General features: G+C 48.8%; 2 protein-coding genes across 11 annotated transcripts in view; one reads left to right on the forward strand and one right to left on the reverse strand.

Moving 5' to 3' along the window:
* The window catches only part of PHC2 (polyhomeotic homolog 2), a 103,904-nt gene extending 99,357 nt beyond the window's left edge, over positions 1-4,547 (forward strand). For all 7 annotated transcript variants that reach the window (XM_066606223.1, XM_066606221.1, XM_066606220.1 and 4 more), the window contains one exon: positions 3,406-4,547. In XM_066606223.1, coding sequence (XP_066462320.1) covers positions 3,406-3,560 — 155 coding nt within the window. In that variant the 3' untranslated portion in view covers positions 3,561-4,547. The remainder of the gene's footprint in view (positions 1-3,405) is intronic.
* Positions 4,548-10,451: 5,904 nt separating this feature from the next.
* The window catches only part of ZNF362 (zinc finger protein 362), a 36,243-nt gene continuing 20,991 nt past the window's right edge, over positions 10,452-25,703 (reverse strand). Inside the window, exons 1-8 of one of the 4 annotated variants that reach the window (XM_066606229.1) lie at positions 21,387-22,252; positions 20,067-20,130; positions 16,239-16,485; positions 15,590-15,911; positions 15,268-15,492; positions 13,935-14,013; positions 13,671-13,829; positions 10,452-11,102 (exon numbers count right to left, since the gene is read on the reverse strand). In XM_066606229.1, the coding sequence (XP_066462326.1) occupies positions 10,986-11,102; positions 13,671-13,829; positions 13,935-14,013; positions 15,268-15,492; positions 15,590-15,911; positions 16,239-16,485; positions 20,067-20,129 (1,212 nt within the window). In that variant the 5' untranslated portion in view covers position 20,130; positions 21,387-22,252 and the 3' untranslated portion in view covers positions 10,452-10,985. Of the gene's footprint in view, positions 11,103-13,670; positions 13,830-13,934; positions 14,014-15,267; positions 15,493-15,589; positions 15,912-16,238; positions 16,486-20,066; positions 20,131-21,386; positions 22,253-25,703 lie in introns of those variants that run through there. The other 3 variants (XM_066606228.1, XM_066606231.1, XM_066606230.1) reach the window with 3 other exon arrangements.

A 25,703-nucleotide genomic window follows, 5' to 3' on the forward strand; every position in this document is an offset into this window, starting at 1 on the left:
TTCGCACAAGATTTTGCGTGGACAGATCGCAGCCGTCTGCATAGGATTGTGTTTTCTAATGCAATCCTATGGCAGCTTCTATGGGCGGAAATTCTGCGGGAATTTCCGCCGGTGTGCAGAGGGGCCATAAGATGTGAGGTTGTGATGAACAAATTACTTCAAATGTAGGATCACTTCTCAAATTGCTGCGTTTCCTCTTCAGTGTGAGTCCGGTCAGTCAGATCCGTCACGGTCACCAAACCTGGACACTTTAGGACAGGATGCTCTTGACTGTTAAGGCCCTTTTCGACAGAACAAAGGTCGGGCAAACGATTCCTGACACTTGTCCGCACACATACTCGCTGCCATGCTGCACAGGAGCTAGTATCATTAGCTTTCAGGGCGGAGGCTGCAGAAGAGTTCTCTCCCCTGTCCCTCTCCATTGACTTAACACAGCAGCCGTTCATTCACACTGAGCAATGAGCTCATCGTCCATCATTTATGCAGCATCGTTCAGTGTAAATAGCAGCTGTTCAGTACTGAACGGCTGCTGTGTTATGTCAATGGAGAGGGACAGGGGAGAGAACTCTCCTCCAGCCTCCCCGCCCCACTGATGGCCGCTCTGTGAGCGAGCCAGTGCTGCTATCTCCCGTACGGGAGCGAAGATACACAGGGACGGGTGTCGGGTATTGTTTGCCCGACCTTCGCCCCATCTAAACAGACCTTAGACGGGCCTCATTGCAGATTAACAGCAATCTGTTAAATGGTCCTTCGGTTCCTTCCATATCCTCAAAATGCCATATGATGTGAACTATTTTTTTCAAACAATCAGAAGCCTAACATGTGATAAGCAGCATATAGGTGGAGCCCAGCTCTTATCAGTATCGCCAACTACACACAAGCAAAATATTTCTGGTAACCTGTATATCGCATAATGGTGACTTACAGAAGTACTAGTTTTATAAAGCTTGAAATGTGTCACAAATAAACCTGCCTGATAGAAAAATTCTAAGAGCCCCGCTGAATTCAGGTGAAATACTACTAGAATCACCATTGAATATTCTTGTGAAAAAAATCATGTTGACCAATGAATCGTCCCCAAGGTGACCTCTAACAGCTAAAGGCCTTTCCCACATGAGCTGATGTTGATGAGTCCACCAGCAGGAGGACACTGAACAACAATGGTGTGCATGGCAGGATCACCTGGACGAGCCACAAGGCTATTGGAACAATATCTGGCGGACAAATGAGAGCAAAGTAGCTTTTAGGCTTAAATGGGAAGTGTTCTGCTTAGAGAAAGAAAAACACGACATTACAGCATAAAAACCTCCTACCATCTGTGAAACACCTTGGTGGCGGTGGGGTCACGGTTTGGGCCTGTCTTGCTGCATGTGGGCAGAACAATGCATTCTGAATTATAGCAGCAAATTCTAAAGGAAAATGTCAGGACATCTGCAAAATCTCTAGAGAACGCGGGTCTCGCAGCAAGACGACCCAAAGAACACAAGACGTTCTCCAAAAAAAATGGTTAATAAGAACAAAGGTACATCTTGGGAATGTCCAAGTGAAAGTCCTGTCGTTAATCCTATAGAAATGCTCTGGAAGGACCTGAAGTGAGAAGTTGATGCAAGGAGACCCACCAAGCTGATGTGCAGGACTAATCCGCAATTACCGGAAATGTTCAGATGCAGTTATTGCTGCACAAGGGGGGGGGGGGGGGGGGGTCACACCGGATCCTCAGAGCATCTCTGATATTGGAGCATTTTCCTTTAGGTAGTTGTAGGTCAAATGTAAGCAGAAATATGGAAAATTCTGAAAGGTTCACAAACTTTCAAGCACTGCTGTACATCTCAGACCTGCAATGTCAAAATGAGGTCTGAAGTCTCATGTATGGTCACGTTTAAAAGGGACTTTCCAAGATTTAGCTTAGGATGGGGTCATCAATATCAGATCAGTGGCGTCCGACTCCCAGCACCCCCACCAATCAGAAGGGGCGCAGCACTTGGGCCAAGCGTTGTGGCCTCTTAATCGTTTCCCTCCATTCTGCAGTGGCTCTGCTTGGTCTTAGAGAGGCCAGCGGGATTAAAGTCCTGCTAAAGCCTTTTAGGGCTTTTTAACACGAATGGAATTATTCCGCAATCAGCAGTGTAAAATGTGGCTTAATCTGCTCCAAAACCTGCCTGGATCTCCCTGCGGATTGTGATGCAGCATTAAGTAACTTCTACTCCGTGGGGAGCTTTACGTAATGCTGACTAATTTCCGCCTGTGTGAACGCATCTTTAACCCTTTCCAATCCACTGTCTGACCTCTGAAGACATTATGATTTAAGGCTGTACAGCTCCGATGGTGGAAGACGTCCGTCAGGGTTCTCTTACTGTATATTGCCAGCCTCTCTGCTATCGGAGCCTATCCAATGTGTCACCTCATGCAGTACTGGCTTTAGCCAGCAGATAGCGCTGTTCTTTAAACAGCAGAAAAAGAGTAAGCCCCCTAGGAAAACCAGGATACAAATTGGATTGGAAAGGGTTAATGTGCTCACATATGACTAACACTGTATTCTAGTCGCATCATCCCTGGAGAGCCTAAGACTGGAGCTATACAGTGACCTTTGGCCTCAATAGGGGTTGTACAACCAAAGATTGTTCTGTGACCTTGCACTCACATTTGAGGTCAGTGGGGGTCACAGTGCAAGTCGCATATCGCCGCCACCGTAGGTCACAAAAAAAATACGATGAGGTTGGATTTTTTGCAACCGGTAACCTACACCTCAACCCCACTGACCTTCATGTGAGTGGTCGCAGGACTACGCCGCGATCTTGGGTCGCATAACCCCAGTTGAGCCCAACAGTTCCTGTGCAGCCATAGGCTTATTCAGCTTTATGCTAGTGGCACATGACTGTATTTTCGGGTTGTGCTTTGCCTGTAAATTTCCATGGACAGCACACGACCCCATTATATATGATGAGGCCATAAACCTGAGCGGCGGTCTGCATGGAAAAACTCCTAGCAAGTCCTATTCCTGTATGTTTTCACAGAAGAGAGTAGGGCAATCATTGTGGGGGTCCCTGTATATCTGAAGGCACACGGTTGGCTGCTTTCCAATGTGTTGTTCCTCTAGTCTTACATTCAGAATCGTCCCGGTAACTCTTATTCACCAGCACTGGTGTAACTATAGGGAGGCGGTTGCACCCGGGCCCAGGAGCCTTATAGGGCCCATAACGCCTCTCTTCTTCATATAGGGAGCCCAGTACAGGTTTTACATTGGGGCGCAGGAGCTTCAAGTTAGGCCTCTGCGTTAAGGGGTTAGGAGAAGGTGGGGGCCCCCTCAAGATAAACTTTTGTACCTGGGCCCATGCAGCCTTTAGCTACGCCCCTGTTCTCCAGTATCCCTTCCCATGCCGGTCTCAACCGTTCTTCTCTGTGCAGGTTGTCAGGAGATCTCCGAAGAGTTCCGTGCGCAGGAGATTGACGGCCAGGCTCTGTTGCTGCTCAAAGAGGACCATCTAATGAGCACCATGAACATTAAACTGGGGCCAGCGCTGAAGCTCTACGCCCGCATCAGCATGCTGAAGGACTCCTAACCACTGAGGCGACTCCTGCTCTTCTGATGCTGAACATTACAGTGTCTGGACTGAAGGCCTGGAGAAACCATGTGCTCAGATGGCCGACCGCTGCAGGGGGAACGCTGGGAACTGCATTATTTATAGGAGTTTTCCTCATTTTATATATTTTTATGACCAAATTCTCTATTTTATAAGGTTCTCCTGTTTTTCAACAAAAAAATGAATTTGTAGATTTGTATCCGCCCGACATTTCATTTATTAGAAGCCCTTTTCAGTATTTTCCTTATGAGGGTCTGGCCTCATTTCCTGCAGCAGAATGGTCCCAGGGAACGCGACATGGAATTGGTGGTAGAAGGGTGCGCAGGGTGATGGCGGTCCCGCCCTTTCCTCCTCCATTGTAACTGATCTGAACATCTGATTTATTAGCCGTCCTGAGCTGGCCCCCGGACCTCTCTGTTGATCATCGGCCGTCAGCTCCTCACTACAAGACCATCTCTGAAACTAGGACCATGTCTAAGCGGTCTCAGATGGCTCTTCAGTCACTCGGTGCTCATGCTCACATCTTCCGCTACGTGCAGTCTGTGTGTCCAGCAGGATTCACGCAGATCTGGGAGAAGCTCGCCCTCCTCTACGGATACGATAAAAGCAGCCAGTAGCGACAGTCTTGCCGCGGCCCTGTGTCCATATTGCATTTACCAAAACTTGGTTTGTATTTTTGCCCCGTGCTCCTGGATTTTATTTGCTCATAGACTTGTCCTTCCATTACTCTTCTACCCCAATGTCATGGCCAAAAAGTCATTGGAAGAGAAGGCGAATGGCACTGCCCACCAGCCATATCTTCTTTCTCCAGCAGGGGGCAGTGTACTTGTTCACTACACTGGTGTCTAGTCTTCCCAGATAAAAGCCTGCAGACAGCATACTACTGGGGATGGAATACTTGGTGCTAGGTTATAAAGTCTGTGTTATCTTTATTTTATAAATAAAGTTGCAGTTGTATTGATTTTTCTTTTGTGTCAACCATTTGCATTATTTGGTGATCCAGTCTGCATTTAGGGCCCGTTGTCAGGTGCAGAGCTCCAATTTATCAGACAGGATAAATATAATATACGCAGGTCAGCTGTTTCCACGGCGGGGGATATGTTCTCATCACCACAGACCACAACTATGTGGCCGAGTCATAGAAAACACTCATCTGCTTACTGGATTCAGAGTTTCGTCTCGCGGGCTCCTTGGCTGCTGTCCATAGGGCCCTCCTGGGGTCAGCTGCTCCAGCGCCGGGTACCTGCAGCTTTGGCCCACGGTACTATGTCCTACAGAGCCCCACAATGTGGTTATTCTAACGTCCAGTGGTGGGTGCTGCCGGCACTAGAGAAGACCTTTCCACTTTAGGTTTCACCACCTCAATGGAGGATACAAGAAACCCTCGCGGCTGAAAGTGAAATCCTGGCCCGGCTAGTCTAGCACCGATGTCCAGCCTCGTTGGAAGTCGCTCCGATCGCTGGATTCTCCCATCTAATGTGGATTCACACTGAAACTGAGTCGCGGAAAACTTGTCACATGATTTTATGCCGCACTCCGGGGTCACGGGGAGAAGCTACGTAGAGGGAAGCGCCAATTTGTGTCCAGTGGTTGAGGCCTCGCTCAGGTTTTCCCTGGCGCTCCGGGCGAGTCTGAAAGAAAAATACACACTGGTTTTGTGGAAGCTGCCACGTTATTTGCCACACAGCCCAGAACGAAATAACGCCAGCGGGAGCCGCAGGGTTTATACAAATGTTGCATTTACAAGTTTATTTTCACAACAGATACAAATAGCAACTTTCCAACTTTTTTTTTCCATTTTCCTCGTTATTTTTATACATAATGAAACCAGTTTCTCAGCTGTGAATTAGTTCAGTTGTCCCGACGGCGGAAGGATCGCCACCATCGTTTCCTCAAAGGAGATAGCTAGGTTCTACATACATGTGGCTTGTATTTCATATAGAAAAGAAAGTGTTAATCAGTATATTAGCATATGTACAGGTTATTAACATGCCGAGGGGTAAGGTCAGTCCTTGCATAACCCTTATACAACACATTAGAAGCGGGAGGGGGAAGGGCAGCCAAATTCAGCCTAACAACATAAAAAGGAAACAAATGATAATAAAACATACAACTGGTAAAATAACCGTATAGTTAAGGCTTAAAATGCTTATAAAAATAACAGTTACAGTTCAAGGAGCGGATACAGAGATATTTAATCGGAGGGGCGGGTACAGCGTTGCACCGCGGCTCGGTACAGAGCGAGCCGACCCCCGTGAAATGTCAGCAGGATCAACGTTCACCGTAACCCTCCCCCATTCTGGTTTGTGAGCGGGAGAACGGCAGCTCAACAACCGCAAGAAGGCAGGTGTCAACGGACAACGAGCGCCCTCTCCATGGCGGCGGAGCTGCTATACACACTGCACAGAGCACGATATCTTAAAGCTTTCCACAAAGTGAAAGGACAAACGCTGCGATCCCTCCCAAAAACAAAAAAGACTGGACAGTACAAGAAAGGTCAGTACAGAGGTCACGCTGCAACCCCCGGAACCTGATGATGGGGGTCACAGGAGGAGAGGTAACTGGTTTTGACTTTTGGTAACACCACTCGTAACACAAACTTTATAAAAACCAACACATGGTCCGCACAGAGCGGCAAACACGAGCCAAGGAGGTGGCGGCCCTGTGATGGCGGGAATGGTAAAGTATGAGGAGTCCGATGGAGGACGAGAGTTATTCCACCTCCCCCCCCCCCCCCCAATCCCCCCCCGGGCTATTAGACCAAAAAAGTGCAGTGAAGAGCAGTTTGTTGGCTGGAAGAGGAATCGTTAATAACGCTGCACATAAGGCCAGGTCAGGAGCTGCGGGGCCACTACCTGCACGAAGGGCCACATACCTCAGTTCTAGTGACTGCAGGATCCAACTTACAACTAGGATCTTTTTAATCCAACTGCTAATTTCAAACTTGATTAATCGATTCTCCTGAGGAGCAGCAAAACTCAGATCAGACCGAAACCAAGAACAAGAACTGGACCCTGGTGCGGCACCAACCGGTCACGTACCCAGTTACTTTGTGTTCCCTGATCTCGGAGTTATGGGGAGGGCAATGACGAGGTTCAGCCGTGTCCCCCGATGCTGGTAGTAGACATCTGATTCATTACCATCCCACGTACTCTACCCAATGCACACAATGGCATCACACCTCCCACCATCAGGTCTACAAAGTGTTTTAGCACAACTAAGGAATTGAATGCTACCGCCTTGTCACCGGGGAGGATCAATTCTCCAGATGTGAGAGTCATTTTGGAGGATAACAGATGCGGATTCTCCATGTGTATTTCATGACCCGGTGGCTCAGGGATCGGCTCATTACAGGCAATGTTCAACACACAGTGGACTTCAAAGATAACCAAGCATGAAAGACTGCACAAGTACCTGCACCCGCGATACGGCAACATCTGTTACTACTCCACCACATCCAGCAGTGACCAGTTGGATCTCCTGGGGAGCGCCACAATTAGGCACAGCAGCCCGCACTATGGCTAAGCTCAGGTAGGTCATCGTCAGCAGAGGACCCGGTGGGCACACACCCTGCTCTACACTGCCCAAGTCAAGAAGCCGCATAACCGGACAGAAAACCGACCATTGCCAGTAAAGCGCATTCAATCTTCACCTGCACGTCTCCTCCCGGCACCGTAACACTGAGAAGCATGGCTGCTCACTCTTGTCTCCACACCAGGCGGACGACCATGTACAAACAACTGGAGCTGCCGAGGTTGTATCATCTCTGTGCTGCTAACTGCAGCAAACCACCTAGTGCTATACCCCATATCTTCAGTGCACCGTTAACCCAAGACACAGCCCGTACCTGGAGCAAAATCGGCAACAAGAGTCCTGAGAAAACAGTCCGAGAGGTAAGTGCCCCCAAAGCCGACACAGGTAAGAAAGAGACAAAAGTGCCAGACCTGACCACTAAGCCTCAGCCATTACTAATCAATGACCCCTCTCCATGTCCCTCTAATCCTGGAGCAGAAGCTTCCAGAATTCACATAGAAACAGGGAATTAGGGAAGACTAAAGCAACCCTCCAGTCTTCGAGAGCAGATGCGGCCATCTTTGTTTGTCTGACTACACGATGCACATTCTGCACCATCAGTCTAAGACACTACATGCTAATTGGACTGCAGATTGGCAGCATTAGCAAGTGACAGTAGCGCGTAGTGTCTTGCACACCGTGCATAGGATGCACCATTAGTGTATCAGTTAGTCAGAGAACCAGTGTGGCCATCTTTGTCCAGTACCAGTGAGTGAATCCCATCAATGGACAAGGATGAAGAGTGCAAGGCCCAGCACCCTGTAGATTGTTCTTAAAGACACCTCAGATTTCTAGCTGCTTTGGCTAGCACACACTGACCATTATGTGACCTGGTGCACTGTGCGTGCCTTGAATTGGGAGGGGAGACCACCAAGGAGACGTGAGACTTCTAGGCCATGCAATGTTCCCTGGGAAATTTGGTATGCAAATAGGAGATAGTACAATGCCTCTGCAGCGCCACCTATTGGACAGCAACTTCCCTATAAGTCACTGTCCACCCTTCAGGAAGGCCTTGCAACGTGACTTGAAATATACGCCAAACCAGAGAATCCCAACACACATCACCGGCCTCTCAGCCAATGACAAGACTCTGGTTTTGGCTTATGCCCTTATTCACATGGGCAAGTGTGATTTTGGTCATTGAAAAACTGATGGATTCCCCTGCGAGTGTCTGTGTGGATCACATCAGTGTTTGTTGCTTTTTTTGGAGTGCAAGTGTAATCGGTTTTTCATGCACTTTAAAAAAAACCAGAAGGTGGCCCAACCAATGACATTTTGTCGCAGCCACAAACGCCCAGTGAAGTAAATCAGGTGCGATTAAAAAAACTCATTCTAATAGGCGGTTTTGGTTCGTGCAAATGGAGCAAAGTAGGGCATGCTGCGAATTTGCATTTAACATGGACCATCCATTTATGAAGAAAAAAAAAAGGACGAACGTGTGAACAACTGCATTCACTTTTAAGGTTGGGTCCTCACACGCCGGAATCCCAGCGGAAATCTTGTGGTCTGACCGCAGCGAAAAACCGCAAGATTTCTGCCGGGAAAGCACTGCTTTAAAACCCACGGCACTTAGCCACGAGTTTTAAAGCGGCTTGGCCACAGTGGCCGGCACTCCCGTAGAGAAGAGAGCAGCCGCAATGGAAAAAAAAAAAAAGAACATGCTGCGGTCCAGGAATCCGCACCGCAACGCTAGCTTCTGAGAAATCTCGTCCACATGGCTGGCTCATACCTACTTTAGCGGCCGCAGGCGAATTCGCAATGGCGAAATTCCAGACAGAATTTCCACAGCAAATCCGCCCTGTGTGAACCCAGCCTAATGGGTGCTGTCAGTTGCAAACTCAGATGTTAAACGTCCCCTTGTGAACAGGCCTTAGGGGTGTATTTACATGGGCAATTTTCATGCACAATTTTGAGAATTGCGACAGTAAGGCCCAATATCCACAGGCGGATTTGAATTGCGGAATCCGCGTGGCACGCCTGTAGGGAAGTATGAGGCATTCAGCACTTCAATTAACACCTGCAGATTTCATTTGCGGATGCCACGCGCGGAAAAGATATCGCAGTATGCTCCATTTTACTACAGATTCCGCACGGTTGGCTCCATTGATTTCTATGTAAGCGAGTGCTCTGCAATTGCGGATACATTTCAGATTTGTATCCTACAATGGTAGAGTTGGAAGGGACCTCCAGGGTCACCGGGTCCAACCCCCTGCTCAATGCAGGATCACTAAATCATCCCAGACAGATAGTTGTCCAGCCTTTGTTTGAACACTTCCATTGAAGGAGAACTCCCCACCTCCTGTGGTAACCTGTTCCACTCATTGATCCCCCTCACTGTCATAAAGTTTTTTTTTTAACTATCTAACTTGTGTCTCCTCCCTTGGAGACCAAGGCAGCCACTTTTGGCTTGTGATTTTTGCGGGGAGGGGGTAGGAATCATCCACGATCGCCGGAAAGCATTTAAAAATAATTTCCGCGATGACACGCAGGTCTTCCTCTGCAGAAATCCGCACAGAAATTGCATCTGAAAAATTGTTTTACTTTAGTCTTTATGGGCGATTTTTCTCTCAGACTGGGAATCTAAGATAGAAAAATCGTAGCATGATCTGTTTTTGGGCGAGATTAATCATTTTTTATGGACCTGAAAAAAAAAATTTTTTTTTTAAATCACATCGCCCTCGCATGCCATGTGATGTACGTACAGTGGGATATTTCTATCTTTGCTATTCAAAAACCATGCATTTTTCACGTGGGTGAGTGTCGCATGTGCTGTGATACAGTTTTATCGCAAAGCACATCGCACTCACAAGAAAAGTCATGTTTGCATGTGCAATATTGATTTGAGTTTCTTGGACAGATATCATGCTCAGCCATGGAAATACAGCCTTACTCCTGCTGCAAGGTTTAGCAAAAGATCGGACATTGACTTCTAGTGAAGCTTCTAATAGGTGGCGCTGTAGAGGCACTGAACCATCTCCCACTGGTGTACTTCCTGGATCTAGTACTGGCAACCCAGAACATCAGAGTCAACTGCCCCAACACCCAAGTGATACGTTATGATAACCAGCATAACACTGTAGACGAGCTGATGACAGGGACAAGCCGAACCTCGGTACGACCACCTTTGCTCCCTTGGTGCGCCATAACCACACAGAGCTAAACCAGAAAAGATTATCCAGGCCGAGCAGTCTGGTCCCTGGAGGGTTCAACGCGTTGTAGGGGCGTCGGATAGAAGCAGTGGCCGCTCTTCACCCCCGCTCTCTGCTACGTCTCATTTCCCCGATTAGCAGCACCAGATTCTTGGCCAATAAATAGGATTTTTTTTTATTGTTTTCTTATATGTAAAAAATGGAGGATAAAAAAGAAACAAACAGATATAAAACGTGAGAGATTCAAAGTGCTCGGTTGGGGACCCCGTGTGTCACCAAATCGATGAACACCGAGACCGGAATCTGAACATCACAGATCTGCAAGATTCAGCCGTCCCAGAAGCATCCCAACAGGTGGCCCATCAGAGGGTCTGTGACTCCGGGGCGATGTCCAGCTCATCTCTAGTATGTCACATAGAAGGAAAGTAATCCCAAGGGCGACCAGTGAGAAGAATGTCATATCCCAGAGGTAACATCTGTCTGTATCCAGAGGCCATGAAATGGGACGAGTCCTCAAGCAGCTGACAACAGAAATAATAGACACGGTGCCCAAATGTAATGTGCCTGACGCTCCTGCACCGCCTCCGGAAAGAGAAGCCAGAGAACTCCAGTCTGGAATTCATGTCCCAGGCAGGTGTCTGGCGGAGAGCGGCTCAGCCGACCGCCGGTCTGGTCGCCCTCTCTATATAAGGGAGATTCGGACTGGAATGCCAGGAGACTCGTTCCTCTGAGGAGAATGGTGATTGACCAGGTGCTCGACCACTGTGTGCTTGGACATATGCTTCATCAGATAGGTCTCCTATAGTCAGAGAAGAAGAACGGTGAAGTTAGAGCTGGACATAAAAGAGACAAGGACAAGAAGGATAAAGGGGCCTTCAGCCAAACATGTTTTATGGATCCTCACCAAATGCCAAGAACAAGGATCCCAATGCATGTTGGAGCGCTGGCTGCACGTGGAGGGTCGTTATTTAGCCACTAGTCGGAGCTGACTTATTACTGTCTGCTATACTATAAAGGCCCATTTAGACGAGACGAATGTTGGGCAAACAATGCCCGACACTTGTCGCCGCATACACTCGCTCCCGTGCTGTTGCATGGGAGCTAGTATCGCTGTCTTGCTCACAGAGCGGCCAGCAGGGGTCGGGGAGGCTGCATGAGATTTCACTCCTCACTCTCACCCGCCCCTTTCCGTTGACTTAACAAAGCGGCCGTTCAATACTGAACGGCCACTATGTTAAGTCAATAGAGAGGGGCGGGGGAGCGAGGAGAGAAATCTCGAGCCAGCGATACTAGCTCCCATGCAGCAGCACGAGAGCGAGTATGTGCAGGGACGAGTGTCGGGCATCATTTGCCCAAGATTCGTCCCGTCTAAATGGGCCTTAAGAGGTGTTCAGTCGTAACACCTTAAAGTGGTATCCACACGATAAGTGATACAAGTCCAATCAGTGGGGTCTCAGCGGTGAAAAACCCACGAACCTGAGAAGAGGGCTCCCATTTTCCCCTGTTCTCATCATGGCAGGCTCGCTGCACTTATCAGCAGTGACATGGAGACTAAATGCAGCGGCGGTTGCATGAACGTGCAGCCTGTCCATTTATTTTAATGGGGCTGATGGAAATAGGGGAGTACAAGAGCTTGGCTATCTCTGGCAGTCCCACTGAAAATTAATGGAGCGGCACCGCACATGCTCGACTGCCACTCCATTCAATTTTCCCCTCACTGCAGGGTGTGTGGGGGGCTAACACACGACCCCCGTTCTCCTGATCTGCAGGAATAAGTGATAAAATTAGGGTACAAATCTTTAAGAGTTGTACTGCAGAGTGTAAATGCTGCGGAATCTCTGCACAGAAAATCTGCAGTGTTTACAGTATGAGGGCTCATTTACACGAGGGAATTTGTGCAGCTAACGTCTATGCGCAAAAAAAAAATATTCAGAAAAAGGAATTTTAACAGCGCAAAAAAAACCCGCGCCTACAAAAAAGGCTTTTATGGCAGACTATGCGAGCTGGCCGCAAAGGGAGATGGAGGGATTCCCCTCCAGCCGCGCTGCTGGAAAATCCCTTCATCTCCCCTGCAGGGAAACCCTGCAGCCACGCTGCTGGGGAATCCCTTAAACTCCCTGCAGCGCTGCTGCTTGGGAATTCCTTCATTTTCCTTGCAGGGAAACCCTGCAGCCGCGCTGCGGGGGAATCCCTTTATCTCCCATACAGGGGAACCCATCCAGCTATGCTGCAGCGGAATCCCTTCATCTCTTCTCTAGGTGTTCTACTGGGGAATCCCTTCATTGACCCTGCAGCCGCACTGCAGGGGAATCCCTTCATCGACGCTGCAGGGGAATCCCTTCATCGACCCTGCAGGGGAACCCCTCCAGCCATGCTGCAGCGGAATCCCTTCATCTCCCCTGCAGCCGTGGTGCGGGGGAATCCCTTGAACTCCCCTGCAGGGGAATATATCCAGCCACGCTGCTGGGGAATCCCTTCATCTCCCCTGCAGGGAACCCCTCAAGCCGTGCTGCTGGGGAATCCCTGCATCCACGCTGCAGCAGAATCCCTTCATCTTCCCTGCAGGAAACCCGTCCAGCCACGCTGCTGGGGAATCCCTTAATCTCTCCCACAGGGAACCGCTCCAGCCATGCTGCTGGGGAATCCCTGCAGCTACACCGCAGCAGAATCATTTCATCTCCCCTGCAGGGAAGCCCTCCAGCCGCGCTGCTGGGGAAATCCTTTCATCTCCCTTGCAGGGAAACCCTGCAGCCGCGCTGCGGGGCAATACCTTCACCTCCCCTGCAGTCGTGCTGCGGGGGAATCCTTATATCTTCCCTGCAGGGGAACCTCTCCAGCCGCGATGCTGGGGAATACCTTCATCTATCCTGCAGGGGTACCCCTCCAGCCACACTGCTGGGGAATCCCTCCATTTCCTCTGCCAAGGAACTACTCCAGCGTGCTCTTGGGGAATCCCTCCATCTCAGGCTGAGATGAAGGGAGTCCCTGACGAAGAAGGGAACCCCGGGGAGTCCCCTCATCTCTCTCTCCAGCAGCACATATTTTCAGTCCCTCCTGTTCAGCATTTATGGCCATTTTTCTGCAGCTAGAGTTGTGATTTTTTTTTTTACAGCTGCGTGAATTCCACTCCCATGTGAACAAGCTCTAAGCCATATGGTGCAAAAAAACAAATTTGGGCTGAATCTGCAGCGGAGGTGGCTTGATTTCACCCTCTTAAAATGAGGGGATGAAATACATGTCACAATCCATGTGTTATATGTGGATTTTCATGCAGATTAGCACCGAAATCTGCTAAATGCGAGCCAAGCCTAATAACCACCATACCCTATCTAGTTTTGAACACAGAGAATAGAGCAGTGCTACTCACGGATGTGTACGCTCTCCCGCACATACTGCAGCAATACGCCTTGGCGTGTTTCACGGCATGAGCTGAGAGGTGAATCTGGAGGGAGGCAGAGTCTGTGTACGCCCGGTAGCAGTTTGGACACTTGTAGGGTTTGTCTTTGTTGTGCTGCCGCTGGTGAGACTGTTGTGTAAAATTAGGATCAGCAGATTATATAGCGCAGCCTCTTCCCAACCCTCAACCCCGGATTACCCATCATTACCACATGTGCACCCAAGGGACACTCACCTGCAGGTTGGAGAGTTGTGTGAACGCCTTTTCACAGCCCGGCTGCGGACACTTGTAGGGCCGGTCCCCAGTGTGAATCCTACAAAACAAACACAGATTTCCTGTAACACCACCCCGGCACCACAGTGCCAGTACCACATCACCCCCCAGGATCTACACAATTATTACCCCACTGTCAGAATCACATCACTCACTATAGACCTGATTCCCCAATGTAACACATAACCTCCATGCTATCAGGACCTGACAGACACATCTTGTGCCACTTACAAGGACAAAGGGGACAATTTAAGGTCTAGCCCTTTTGGGGGGTTTTCTTTGCACTTTTTCCTCCTCCCTTTCAAAAAAATCATACCTTTTCTAACTTTCCGGTGACGCAGCTACATAAGGCTTGTTTTTGTGCGACAAGTTGTACTTGAAAATGTACTGGAAAAGCTGTAAACATTTCTAAGTAGGGTGAAATGTGAAACAAAAAGCACAATTGCACCTTTTTTGTGTGTTGGGGTGTTTTTAATATGTTCACAGTGCAGTAAAAATGGCCCGTTCTCTTTCTTCTGTGGTTCAGTAATTACAGTAATACCAAATGTTTATAGATTTTTGTACTAAAAAGCATTTTTATGGGTATTTTATCACAGCTTTTGATCACCATAACTTTTGATTTTTTACTAAACTTTTTGCAAAACTTAATTTTTTTAATTTTTTCTAATGATAAAAAAAATGTAAAAATAAGTAAAATAAAGTTTTAATTTTTTAATTAGCCCCCGTAGAAGAGTTGAAATTGCAGTCGTTTAATCACTAGCCTAGTACTGTATTATACGTTACTTTTACTGGACTGGCACTCTGTAAAGATGTGCCGCAGCCATGTCTAAATAGGCAATGATTTATGGCTGCTCTGTGGCCCTTCAAGAGGCCCAAGGTTGTCATGACACCCGAAAGGCACCTCATGATCTCATTTCAGGGGTAGCCATTCAGGACATCAGAGACCCAATCTAAGCATTTAAATGCCCCTGTCAGATTTGACAGTGGCACTTAAGGGCTAACAGCCGCAATCGGAGGTTTCTCCAGTTGCGGGTGGGTGTCGGCCGTCAACTGCGGCCAACACTCGCTCCATATCCTGACACCTGGCGTGCATCGTACATGTATAGGCATGCTAGGAAGGGATTGATTAAAAAATGCAAGGGGAAATCCAGAGAAGCATCCTAGTGGAGTTTCATCTATTAGTCTGCATGGAGTGCCAATGAGGTCTATCATATTACCACCATGCAGGGTGGCAGCAGCGAGTCCCCAGAGATCAGAGTTTTACATGTCACCTGCAGGCTGTGCAGACATTTACCTGGTGTGCTGCTGGAGATGAGAGAGCTGGCGGAAGGACTTCTCACAGTACGAGCAGTGATAGGGCTTCACGCCCAGGTGGATGCGCAGATGCTGTGCCAGGTATGAAGCATTGGCAAACGACTTGGAGCAGTGCGGGCACTTGTGAGGTTTGGCCTCTGTGTGAGATTTGGAGTGAATCTGCATCTCGGACTTGGTGAAAAAGGTCAAAGGGCAAACTTTACACCTAGGAACAAGCGAGAAAGAGTGGGGAGGGGGGGGGAGAAAAATTCAGTAATCCTGCCTCCTGTAAAACCAGAAGTGGACGATGAAATTCTACTAACCTGTAGGTTTTGCCCTCTTTTCCAATATCTCCTGAGGCCAGAATAGGGTAGGGGACAACGAGCACCGGCGGTCCGGGCGGGTTCTCTGCTTTGATTTTCTTGCGCCCTCTCTCCGGTTTGGTTGGTCCCAGCAGGCTGTGACCCTGGATGGTCTTGATGGAATCCAGCGTCGGTGCACTTGCAATTCCTGAGATGAGAGTGGGGGAGGTTGCAATGAGCCGAGTCTGACTGTTGGAGGTGGGGATGGAGGGGGTGCCACTGCTGGTGCCGGTGCTGGATTCTGAAGTGCTGACGTTTGAGCGGGAGGAGGACAGACCCAGCCCTAAAACAGAAGGCAACGCTAAGGGAAAGGTCACGAACGCAGGTAGAGTAGAATCTGTATCATCTAAATAGAGACTACTTCAGTGCTGCCGTTTCTGGCTACAGCAAATACCTGCACCAACATCGGGGGCATTATAAACACAGGATGTGCAGCCAGAAGTGGCGCTAAAGTCCCCTATAATCCCTATTATACCTTAATGAACGGGCTCAGAACTGGGACATGAACTGTAGTGGCCACTGATTGGCTGCATCTCTCTCATCCACCACTCACTACAGCACAGAGGAGTAACGGGGTTACAGACATTGCGCCATTATACCAGTGAGGTACCTGTGACTGAACTGGTGGCAGGCCGGGCATGCAGTGCCACGTCTGGCTGGGGTACAGCTTGCGGGTGCAGTCCTGGGATTTGCTGCAGCTTCTGCAGAGACATGACGGACTGGCTGGTCTCAGCAGGTGATGGGGGAATGAGCAAAGGCTGCTGCGAGGGGATGGAGGTGGGAGGGAGATGAGGAGGTCGGATCTTTTCAGCCATGAGCTGCTCCTTGATCTTATTGATTAGCACAAGATTATCCAACTGTGTGGAGAGAAAAGGTGGCAGGTTATAATCACCGAGAGTCATACACAAATCGCACCGTAGCAGCGAGACAGCAATAAAAGGGGGCCCACAGTGATGGAAGAGCAGGGGAGTGAATAGGGTGTGACTGGTGGAGCATGGGTGGATAGGCCGGAAGAGCAAGGGAGTGAATAGGGTGTGACTGGTGGATAGGCCGAAAGAGCAGGGGAGTGAATAGGGTGTGACTGGTGGATAGGCCGAAAGAGCAGGGGAGTGAATAGGGTGTGACTGGTGGATAGGCCGAAAGAGCAGGGGAGTGAATAGGCTGTGACTGGTGGATGGGCTGAAAGAGCAGGGGAGTGAATAGGGTGTGACTGGTGGATAGGCCGAAAGAGCAGGGGAGTGAATAGGGTGTGACTGGTGGATAGGCCGAAAGAGCAGGGGAGTGAATAGGCTGTGACTGGTGGATGGGCTGAAAGAGCAGGGGAGTGAATAGGGTGCGACTGGTAGAGCATGGGTGGATGGTCTGGAAGAGCAGGGGAGTGAATGGAGTGTGACTAGTGGATGGGCTGGAAGAGCAGGGGAGTGAAAAGGGTGTGACTAGTGGATGGGCTGGAAGAGCAAGGGAGGGAATAGGGTGTGACTAGTAAAGCATGAGTGGATGGGCTGGAAGAGTGGGGGAGTGAATAGGGTGTGACAAGTGGACCACGGGTGGATGGGCTGAAAGAGCAGGGGAGTGAATAGGGTGTGACTAGCGGATAGGCTGGAAGAGCAGGGGAGTGAAAAGGGTTTGACTAGTGGATGGTCTGGAAGAGCAGGGGAGTGAATGGGGTGTGACTAGTGGAACATGGGTGGATGGGCTGGAAGAGCGGGGGAGTGATAGGGTGTGACTAGTGGATGGTCTGAAAGAGCAGGGGAGTGAATAGGGTGTGACTAGTAGAGCATGGGTGGATTGGCTGGAAGAGCGGGGGAGTGAACAGGATGTGACTTAAGGAGAGTGGGGACAGATAAGATGTGATTGGAGGAGTGGTGTGGAATGGTGGCAGGTGAATGTGAAGTGACCAGAGGAGCAAGAGCGAATGCGATAATATTCACCTTTGCTCTACTGATCGTGCGCTCTCCTTTCAGACATTTATCACACAAATCCGTAGGAGAAACAAAGTGTTCTTGTAGAATTGATACCTTTTAATGGCTAATAAAAAACAATGATGTTACAGCGAGCTTTCCAGGCTACTTATGCATCTTCATCAGGCTAGTGTAATTCTCTTATAAGCCTGATGAAGAGACCAAAGTAGTCTGGAAGACTCGCTGTATCATCATTCCGTTTTGTTAGCCATTAAAAGGTATCAAACCCATAAAGATCACTTAGTTTCTCTTACGGAGTACAATCACATTTTGTTCTACGGGTGAACACAGGACCTAACTTTTTTACAGACACAACCGTTTACCCACAGCAACCACTTCAGCACCAGAAACCTGGGGAGGGAGAGACACAATTTCTCGGAGCATCCTCAGGAAACCTGAAGACCATTAAGAGACAGAGCTCCCTATAGGCGTGACACAGCACCGCAAACCCGGGGGATGGACCATCAGGGGTTCACAGCTGACTATGTAAGACGTGTCGTAGTTTTCCCGAAAATCTACTGGACATTAATGATTGTCTAAACTGACCAGAGTATGACAGGCTGTGGATTTAGGTTACAAGACATGTATAGAATAAATAGCATTACAACTCCCAAGTAGCATAATGTATTATACCCCAGAGCTGCACTCACTATTCCGCTGGGGGAGTTACTATGTGCATAATTACTTATCCTGTACTGATCCTGAGTTTCATCCTGTATTATACTCCAGAGCTGCACTTACTATTCTGCTGGTGCAGTCACTGTGTACATAATTACTTATCCTGTACTGATCCTGAGTTACACCCTGTATTATACTCCAGAGCTGCACTCACTATTCTGCTGGTGGAGTCACTGTGTACATACATTACTTATCCTGTACTGATCCTGAGTTACATCCTGTATTATACTCCAGAGCTGCACTCACTATTCTGCTGGTGGAGTCACTGTGTACATACATTACTTATCCTGTACTGATCCTGAGTTACATCCTGTATTATACTCCGGAGCTGCACTCACTATTCTGCTGGTGGAGTCACTGTGTACATACATTACTTATCCTGTACTGATCCTGAGTTACATCCTGTATTATACTCCAGAGCTGCACTCACTATTCTGCTGGTGGAGTCACTGTGTACATACATTACTTATCCTGTACTGATCCTGAGTTACATCCTGTATTATACTCCGGAGCTGCACTCACTATTCTGCTAGTAGTCACTGTGTACATACATTACTTATCCTGTACTGACCCTGAGTTACATCCTGTATTCTACTCCAGAGCTGCACTCACTATTCTGCTGATGGAGCCACTGTGTACATACATTACTTACCCTGTAATGATCCCAAGTAACATCCTGTATTATACTCCAGAGCTGCACTCACAATTCTGCTGGTGGAGTCACTGTGTACATACATTACTTACCCTGTAATGATCCCAAGTAACATCCTGTATTATACTCCAGAGCTGCACTCACTATTCTGCTGGTGGAGTCACTGTGTACATACATTACTTACCCTGTAATGATCCCAAGTAACATCCTGTATTATGGCCCTTTTACACGGTCCGACAGTCTTTCAAACAACGGCACGAGCGCTGATGTCACCGCTAAGGTCATCGGCGCTCGTGCAGAAAGTTTACAAAAAAAAAAAAAAGACTTGCTGCTGGATCACGGGCTTCTCGTCTGCGTTTCGCTCCACCCTCTAGGTGAAGCACTGAGCAGGGAGCGTTTACACGGATCGACACGCCTGCGACTCAACAATGTTTTTTAAGCTGACTGAAAATTCAACTTAACAAACCGCGAACGAATAGTGAGAAATTTTTATGCATTTACACTGAACGATTATCGTTCAAATTAGTGTGAACGAACTTTGAGCGATAATCGTTGAGTAAATGGGCCTCTATACTCCAGAGCTGCACTCACTATTCTGCTGGTAGATTCACTGTGTACAAAGATTACATTACACCTACAGTGCGGTGGTCTATGTACCCCGTGACCCCTCCTCAGGCACACCCACACAGACACATATCTGCAGGGTAGATGTAATGTTTCCTGCGGATATTGGTGAACACATTAGGACTTGTGTGGCCCCCTATTTAGAATATAGGTGTGGAATATGGGAGGGAAGGGGGGCTATTGGTTGTGATAATAGTCACGCTCATTCTGCGCCACAGAAGCTCATCGATCTCAATAACTGGCTGCCTTATTGCCTCACTCTGTATGTGTAAAGAGGAGCTTGGCCAGCGCCCCCTGCAGTCCAGCACAGGGACTCTGCAGCAACCAGTCTCACAGCCGCTACATGCACTGATATACAACATGCTGGTGCTTTATGAATATATGAGGGTCAGAGGTGGAGCGCCCCCCGCAGCTCAGAGGTCCCGGCCAACGCTCCGAGGCCGCAGCACTCAGGGATCCACCCTCTATCCAGAAGCTGCTGAAGGAATGAATTGTCACAGAGAGTCATCGCAGTCATTCTCACCTGGCTGGGCATCGCTGGAGGTGGAGGCCAAAAATAGGGATTGTTAAAGCGCGGCTCGGCCATCCTGCAAGAAGGAAAGTAGAGTTATGCTGCTGGCAGCGTGCGCACGGTATGTACACCAATCATATGCAGTAAAGCCATAACGAGAGGGGGCACTAGCGGGGGCCGGCCGCACAGTTCCATATTATAAACCTCCATCGCTACTTCTGCAGCTTTCTAACAGACTTCATCATGTTCAAGAGCTCTGCTTCATGTCAATGAATGGTAACAGTCATGGTTGAGAGCCAGAGGCTGACCCGTTACTGCGGCTTTGCTACAGATGTATGAAGCCCAGACAGTTCTCCGTGACCGCTAACAAGACTTTGGTCTTACCGTAAAATCACTTTCTCGTCTTGTTCATTGGTGGTGGGGGGGAGGGGTAGAGCTTGAAGACCAAGGGGTATAGATACTGCTACTAGGAGGTGGACACTATGCAACAAAAGTGTTAGCTCCTCCCATTTCCCTATACCCCCTGCAGGCACCAAGCTAATCAGTTTGTATGCAAACAGTAGGAAGAGCCAAAAATGTAACAGATAACAACACATCATGTTATTACACATATAACTCCATGTGCGTCCATCGATGTAGAGCAACAGCCTGGAGGAAAAAAGGAAGAAACATAATGATTATCTGGGTGGGTGCTGCGTCCCCCAAGGAAGACAGCGAGAAAGTGATTTTACGGTAAGACCAAAATCTTGTTTTCTCGTCTGTATCATTGGGGGGCCACAGTTTGAAGACCGTGAGACGTCCCAGAGCAGCTCCCCGGGGTGGGCAGAGAATAGGTCTGCCTCTGGTGGTGGTGAAGGAGCCTCCCGGATGGCATCACTCCATGGATTTGTATACATACACTGGCCCAGAAAATTCAGATGTTACTAAGAAAAAAGGAAAGTCCTGGGTGGGATAATGATCCACCCGCATCCAGATAAAGTGTCCAAAATAGTGTGGAAACTCTGGGCCCCTCCATACTAAATTAGTTTGGAGCAAACGGGAGGTTGGGCATTAGATTCTAAAGCGTAGCCCAAAAGGAGGACCTCTCAAACCCAAGCATCTGAGACATGGGCAGGCCGGGTCTCCCTGAACTAGGAAAATGATCCCCTCACCCTGGATAAATTGGCTGCGGACCGCCCATCATGCAGAGGTTTTAGCAGAGGACGACCTTGAATGCCGAGGTCTTGGATGCCAGGAGTGCTTTGGTTTGAAAGAGGGTCATCACTTTGGATCTTGCGATTATCCTTTACTGTCTGAGGTTCGGGGACTGGGAGAACAAAATGAGATCTATACCTCTAAGTAACCTCCGCCAGCCTGGGACTATTCCGTGGCAGGTGGGATCTCATCCAGTTTGGTGCCCAAAAGTCTCCTGCCAACAAAAGGGAGGTTTGTCAGGGACCTTTTAGAGGAGGCATCAGCATCCCAAAACTTTAGCCACAAAGTGCGGCCACTGAAGCCGCTGAGGCACAAGCTAAGAGCTCAGCCGTTTCTAGGTAAGCTCCACAAATAAGCTTCCCTGCCTGGCCTATCTGATGCGCCATATCAGGCCATCCGACGTCAAAGAACAAGAGAGAATACTTCTGTGCACTTCTTTAGCCGATTCAGCTGCGCCTTTGCTGACCCAGGTCGAGGAGAAAACTGGTCTAAGAGCCGACCCCACTGCCTCAAAGGAAGTTTTGCTAGGGTTTCAATTTTCCTGTCAGACACCTTAGAAAGACGAAGCGATCGCAATAGGAAGAGTGCGATATGTTTCGCTAACCGCGACTCTGGTGGATCTAATATTGGTGAAGCCGACCGTTTTTCACCATTTCTGTTGGAAAGAGATACATAAGATCTAAGCTCTTCGGTATCGCAAAGCGCTTATCGGGAAAATTCCATTCCCTAGAACACCTCGTCAAAGTCCCCATGAGGAGACTTGGGCATGTGAAGACAAAAGCCGCCGTAAACGGTATCTGATCCAATAACTGAAGGCATCGGTTACGACGGCTATCAGATGATCCACCATCATGGAGAGCCTGGAAGCCGTTTGCCGGCTGAGCGACTGCAATTAAACTCCAAGCGTATTTTGGAAGGTGCTGAACGGGAGGATGAGGCAGAAGACCCAGATGGTGTCTTGAACGAGGGCCTAAGTTTCTTTTATGGCCTGCCTCAGGACTTCTCCTTGTAACATGGAGTCATCTTCGTCAGATACTTCCAGGACATGCGGTCCAACATATCCAAAATCGCCCTCAACACTTGAGTGAGGCCTGAAACCACCAGTAAAGGGAAGCATGCCCAATCCGGCTCGGCGACCTGAGAAGGCTGAACGGGAGGGATGCCAGTAGTGGGATCTGCAACGGGATACAGTTAGGACACAATGGCTCTAACTGGCCACATGAAAACTTCATCTTGCAGCACGAACACCCATAATGCGGGGCTCTGACTGACCCCGGTCTCAAGTCTTCTGCTTTGGTGTCAGACGTGGCGCTAAGACAGATGCTACTAACTGTTAACCGGACATCAGGTGCACTACAACTGCAAGCAGTATTGCAGGAGGGGTTAATAAAGGGGGGAGCTAGCCACCAGGCAGAGCTTACCCAAACTGGGGCTTGGAGGACGCAGGTCTGAAGTCACGCAGATTCTTGGTCCTGGTGCCATTTAGCATGGGACCACAAGTCTCTTGTTCCCGCCCCCTCAAGTGCGTCACTGCCCACGTCACCCACCTAAAGCCGGGGTCTAAATTACAAGCCAAGGGAACCACAAGCCCACCACCTGGGCCAGAAGCAGGGAGGGGGAGCTGAAACACTTTCTGCAGCATGGCGGCCGCTGGGCTAGTACTAGTGTACCGCTGACCTCACAGTCCCCATGCCCAGTAGGAGATAGCCCTCCCTCCCTAAAAGGGACAAGGACTGCTGTGCGGTGCCAGCAAGCCCAAGCCCCTTCCTTCCTGAAAGGCCTGGTTTAGTATGCTCGGGGCCATGAAGAAACGGGGGAAAAAAGGTGAGAGGAGCGGCGGTGACCTCCATATCGGAGGACACACAGCAGAGCTGCAGCACCCCTCCTCCAAACAGCCTACGCCTGCAGCCCAGCAACTCTGCACCAGCTGGGGACAGCTCTAGGAGCGCCCAACAAGACAACAAGAGCCCTGCACACCAGAGCAGGATAGATGGAGAGTAGGCATACTTACCCAAGATGCCAACAATCCTCACCACTCTCTTACCTGATGCTCCAGCAGTGTCCCCCCTGCCATTTGCTGTCCTTTGACGAGGAAGGGAGCATTCCGGTGATAGGAAAGTGGGAACCCTATAGCTGGCGGGCCATGTCCAGGTTAATGTTCGGACATGTCTCCTTTTCCTCGGAAGTTGGGACAGTCAAAAGAACAGTTAACTCCGTTCTGTTTGCCCACCTCGGTGTGGTAAGAGGGAGTGTCCTGCCTCCCTGTTGATCCCCTAATAAAGAATGGTGCTTGAAGACCAGCGAGAACAATAGGTATGCCTCCTATGGACACTAAGTTAAAACTGATTAGCTTGGTGCCTGCAGGAAGAGTATAGCAAAGCGGGAGGAGCTAACACTTTTTTCTGCTTAGTGTCCGCCTCCTAGTGGCAGTAGCTATATCCACAGTCAAAGCTGTGTCCCCCAATGAAACGAACGAGAAATAGATACATTTTGTAGACTCGGTGTTCGCATCACATTTTTAATGCATGTTTAGCATAAGGATGCATTTACATGGCGGAATCCAATGCAGATCCTCCCTCACAGGCTCTAAAAACCACAGCTGAGCTGCAAATTTCTGCTACGGCTGGGCAAATAATTGGCGGCAGATTAGCACATGGATTTAGCCCTCTTCAATGGGTAAATCTGCATGCAGAATCCTTGATGCGGTATCTACATCAAGTAGTGATAAGTCACTTTTTTTTTCCACGCATGAATTTGAAGTGCACATGTGGAAAAAATCTGCACCCTACAGACCGCGGCGTGGATTCCCACTGAATGCAATGGGATGCAGATTTGCAGCAAAATCATCACGGATTCTGTGTCCAAGTCTGCAGCAAAAATCTGCCATGTGGACACATCCTGCAAGTCAAAAACACATTTTAAAAAAACTCTGCGCTGTGCAAAACTTTATGGCCTCCCTCACACAGATGTTTTTGTACAGCGTTTAGCGCTGCCTTTTCAGCGCAGAGCTAAATGCTGTACACATCTCCCATTCATTTCAATGGGGTTGTTCACACAAGCATCAAAATGTGGCCTTTCAACGCTGCGCCTTGACAGCTATGTATGCTCTATCTTCGGCTGTTTTCAGCTGTGCGTCGCCCATTGAAATGACACAACTTGGTACCGCACTTTTGGCAGCGTTAATCGCACACCAATTTTCGGAGGGGGGCTTAAAATATAAAACCCTACCCTAAAAATCAGCCCTAGATACACTAGATGGAAAAAAAAAATCAATACTCACCTAGCAAGTGCCGTCAGGGTCCCTCTCGCTGGTCTCCGGCACTACTCCAGGCTTCCCCTGCACTGACAGATCATCAATTGCTAGCAGCAATATTTGAGAACCTCGCCTCCAGCAGGAGATTGCTATGACCGGTTCTCGGCACTGGCTCAGCCAATCAAAGCCAGTGCTTGATGAACCAATGACAGCCATTCATTGACTGATTCAGCCAATCAGAGCTTGCCGTCTGTGATTGGTTCTCAGCGCTGGCTCAGCCAATCACAGCAATTTCTTGCTGGAGACGGGTTCTCACACCTCGCTATCAGCAATAGATGATCTGTTAGTGCAGGGGATGCCTTGAGCAGCACCAGAGACAAGCGTGAGGGACCCTGACGGCACCTGCAAGGCGAGTATTGCTTTTTTTTCCTTTTAGCTTCCTTGCCTGCGTTTTCAGCTGTGCCAGTGCTGCCAAAAATCGCAGTAAATGCAGCACTGAAAAACGCTGCGTTTCTGCAAACGCCTGTGTGAGGGAGGCCTTAGGTAGGTGTGGAAAAAATGCTGCAGAGTAAGAACACTTTCAAAAATAGAAATAGTTTATTTTTGTCAATTAATAAAATGCAAATTGAACAAATAAAAGATAAAATTAAATCCCATCAGTATTTGATGTGACCGCCCTTTGCCTTCACAACAGCATCAGTTCTTTTCAGCACACTTGCACACAGTTTTTAAAGGAACTCGGCAGGGAGGTTTTTCCAGATATCTTGGAAAACTAAGCCCAGATCTTCTGTAGATGTCGGCTCGCTCAGATCCTTCTGTCTCTTTATGTAATCCCAGACAGACTGGATGATGTGAGATCAGGGCTCTATGGGGTCACATCATCACTTCCAGGACTCCTTGTTCTTCTTTACACTGAAGATAGTTCTTCATTACATTGGTGGATGTTCGGAGTAGTTATCAAGCTGTTGAATAAATTTGGAGCCAATCAAACGCCTCCCTGATGGTATTGCATGATAGGCCTGTATTTCTCAGCATTGAGGACAACATCCATTCTGACCAAATCCCCAACTCCATGCGCTGAAATGCAGCCCCCAAACTTGCAAGAAACCTGCAAAATCGCAATGATTTTCCGCTCGTGGACAGGTGCCAGCGATTTCCATAGCAATGCTATGGGAAGCGTCGGCCGGCGTGATTAAACTGCT

Source organism: Eleutherodactylus coqui, chromosome 6, assembly GCF_035609145.1.
Source record: "Eleutherodactylus coqui strain aEleCoq1 chromosome 6, aEleCoq1.hap1, whole genome shotgun sequence".
Taxonomy (NCBI): Eukaryota; Metazoa; Chordata; class Amphibia; order Anura; family Eleutherodactylidae; genus Eleutherodactylus; species Eleutherodactylus coqui.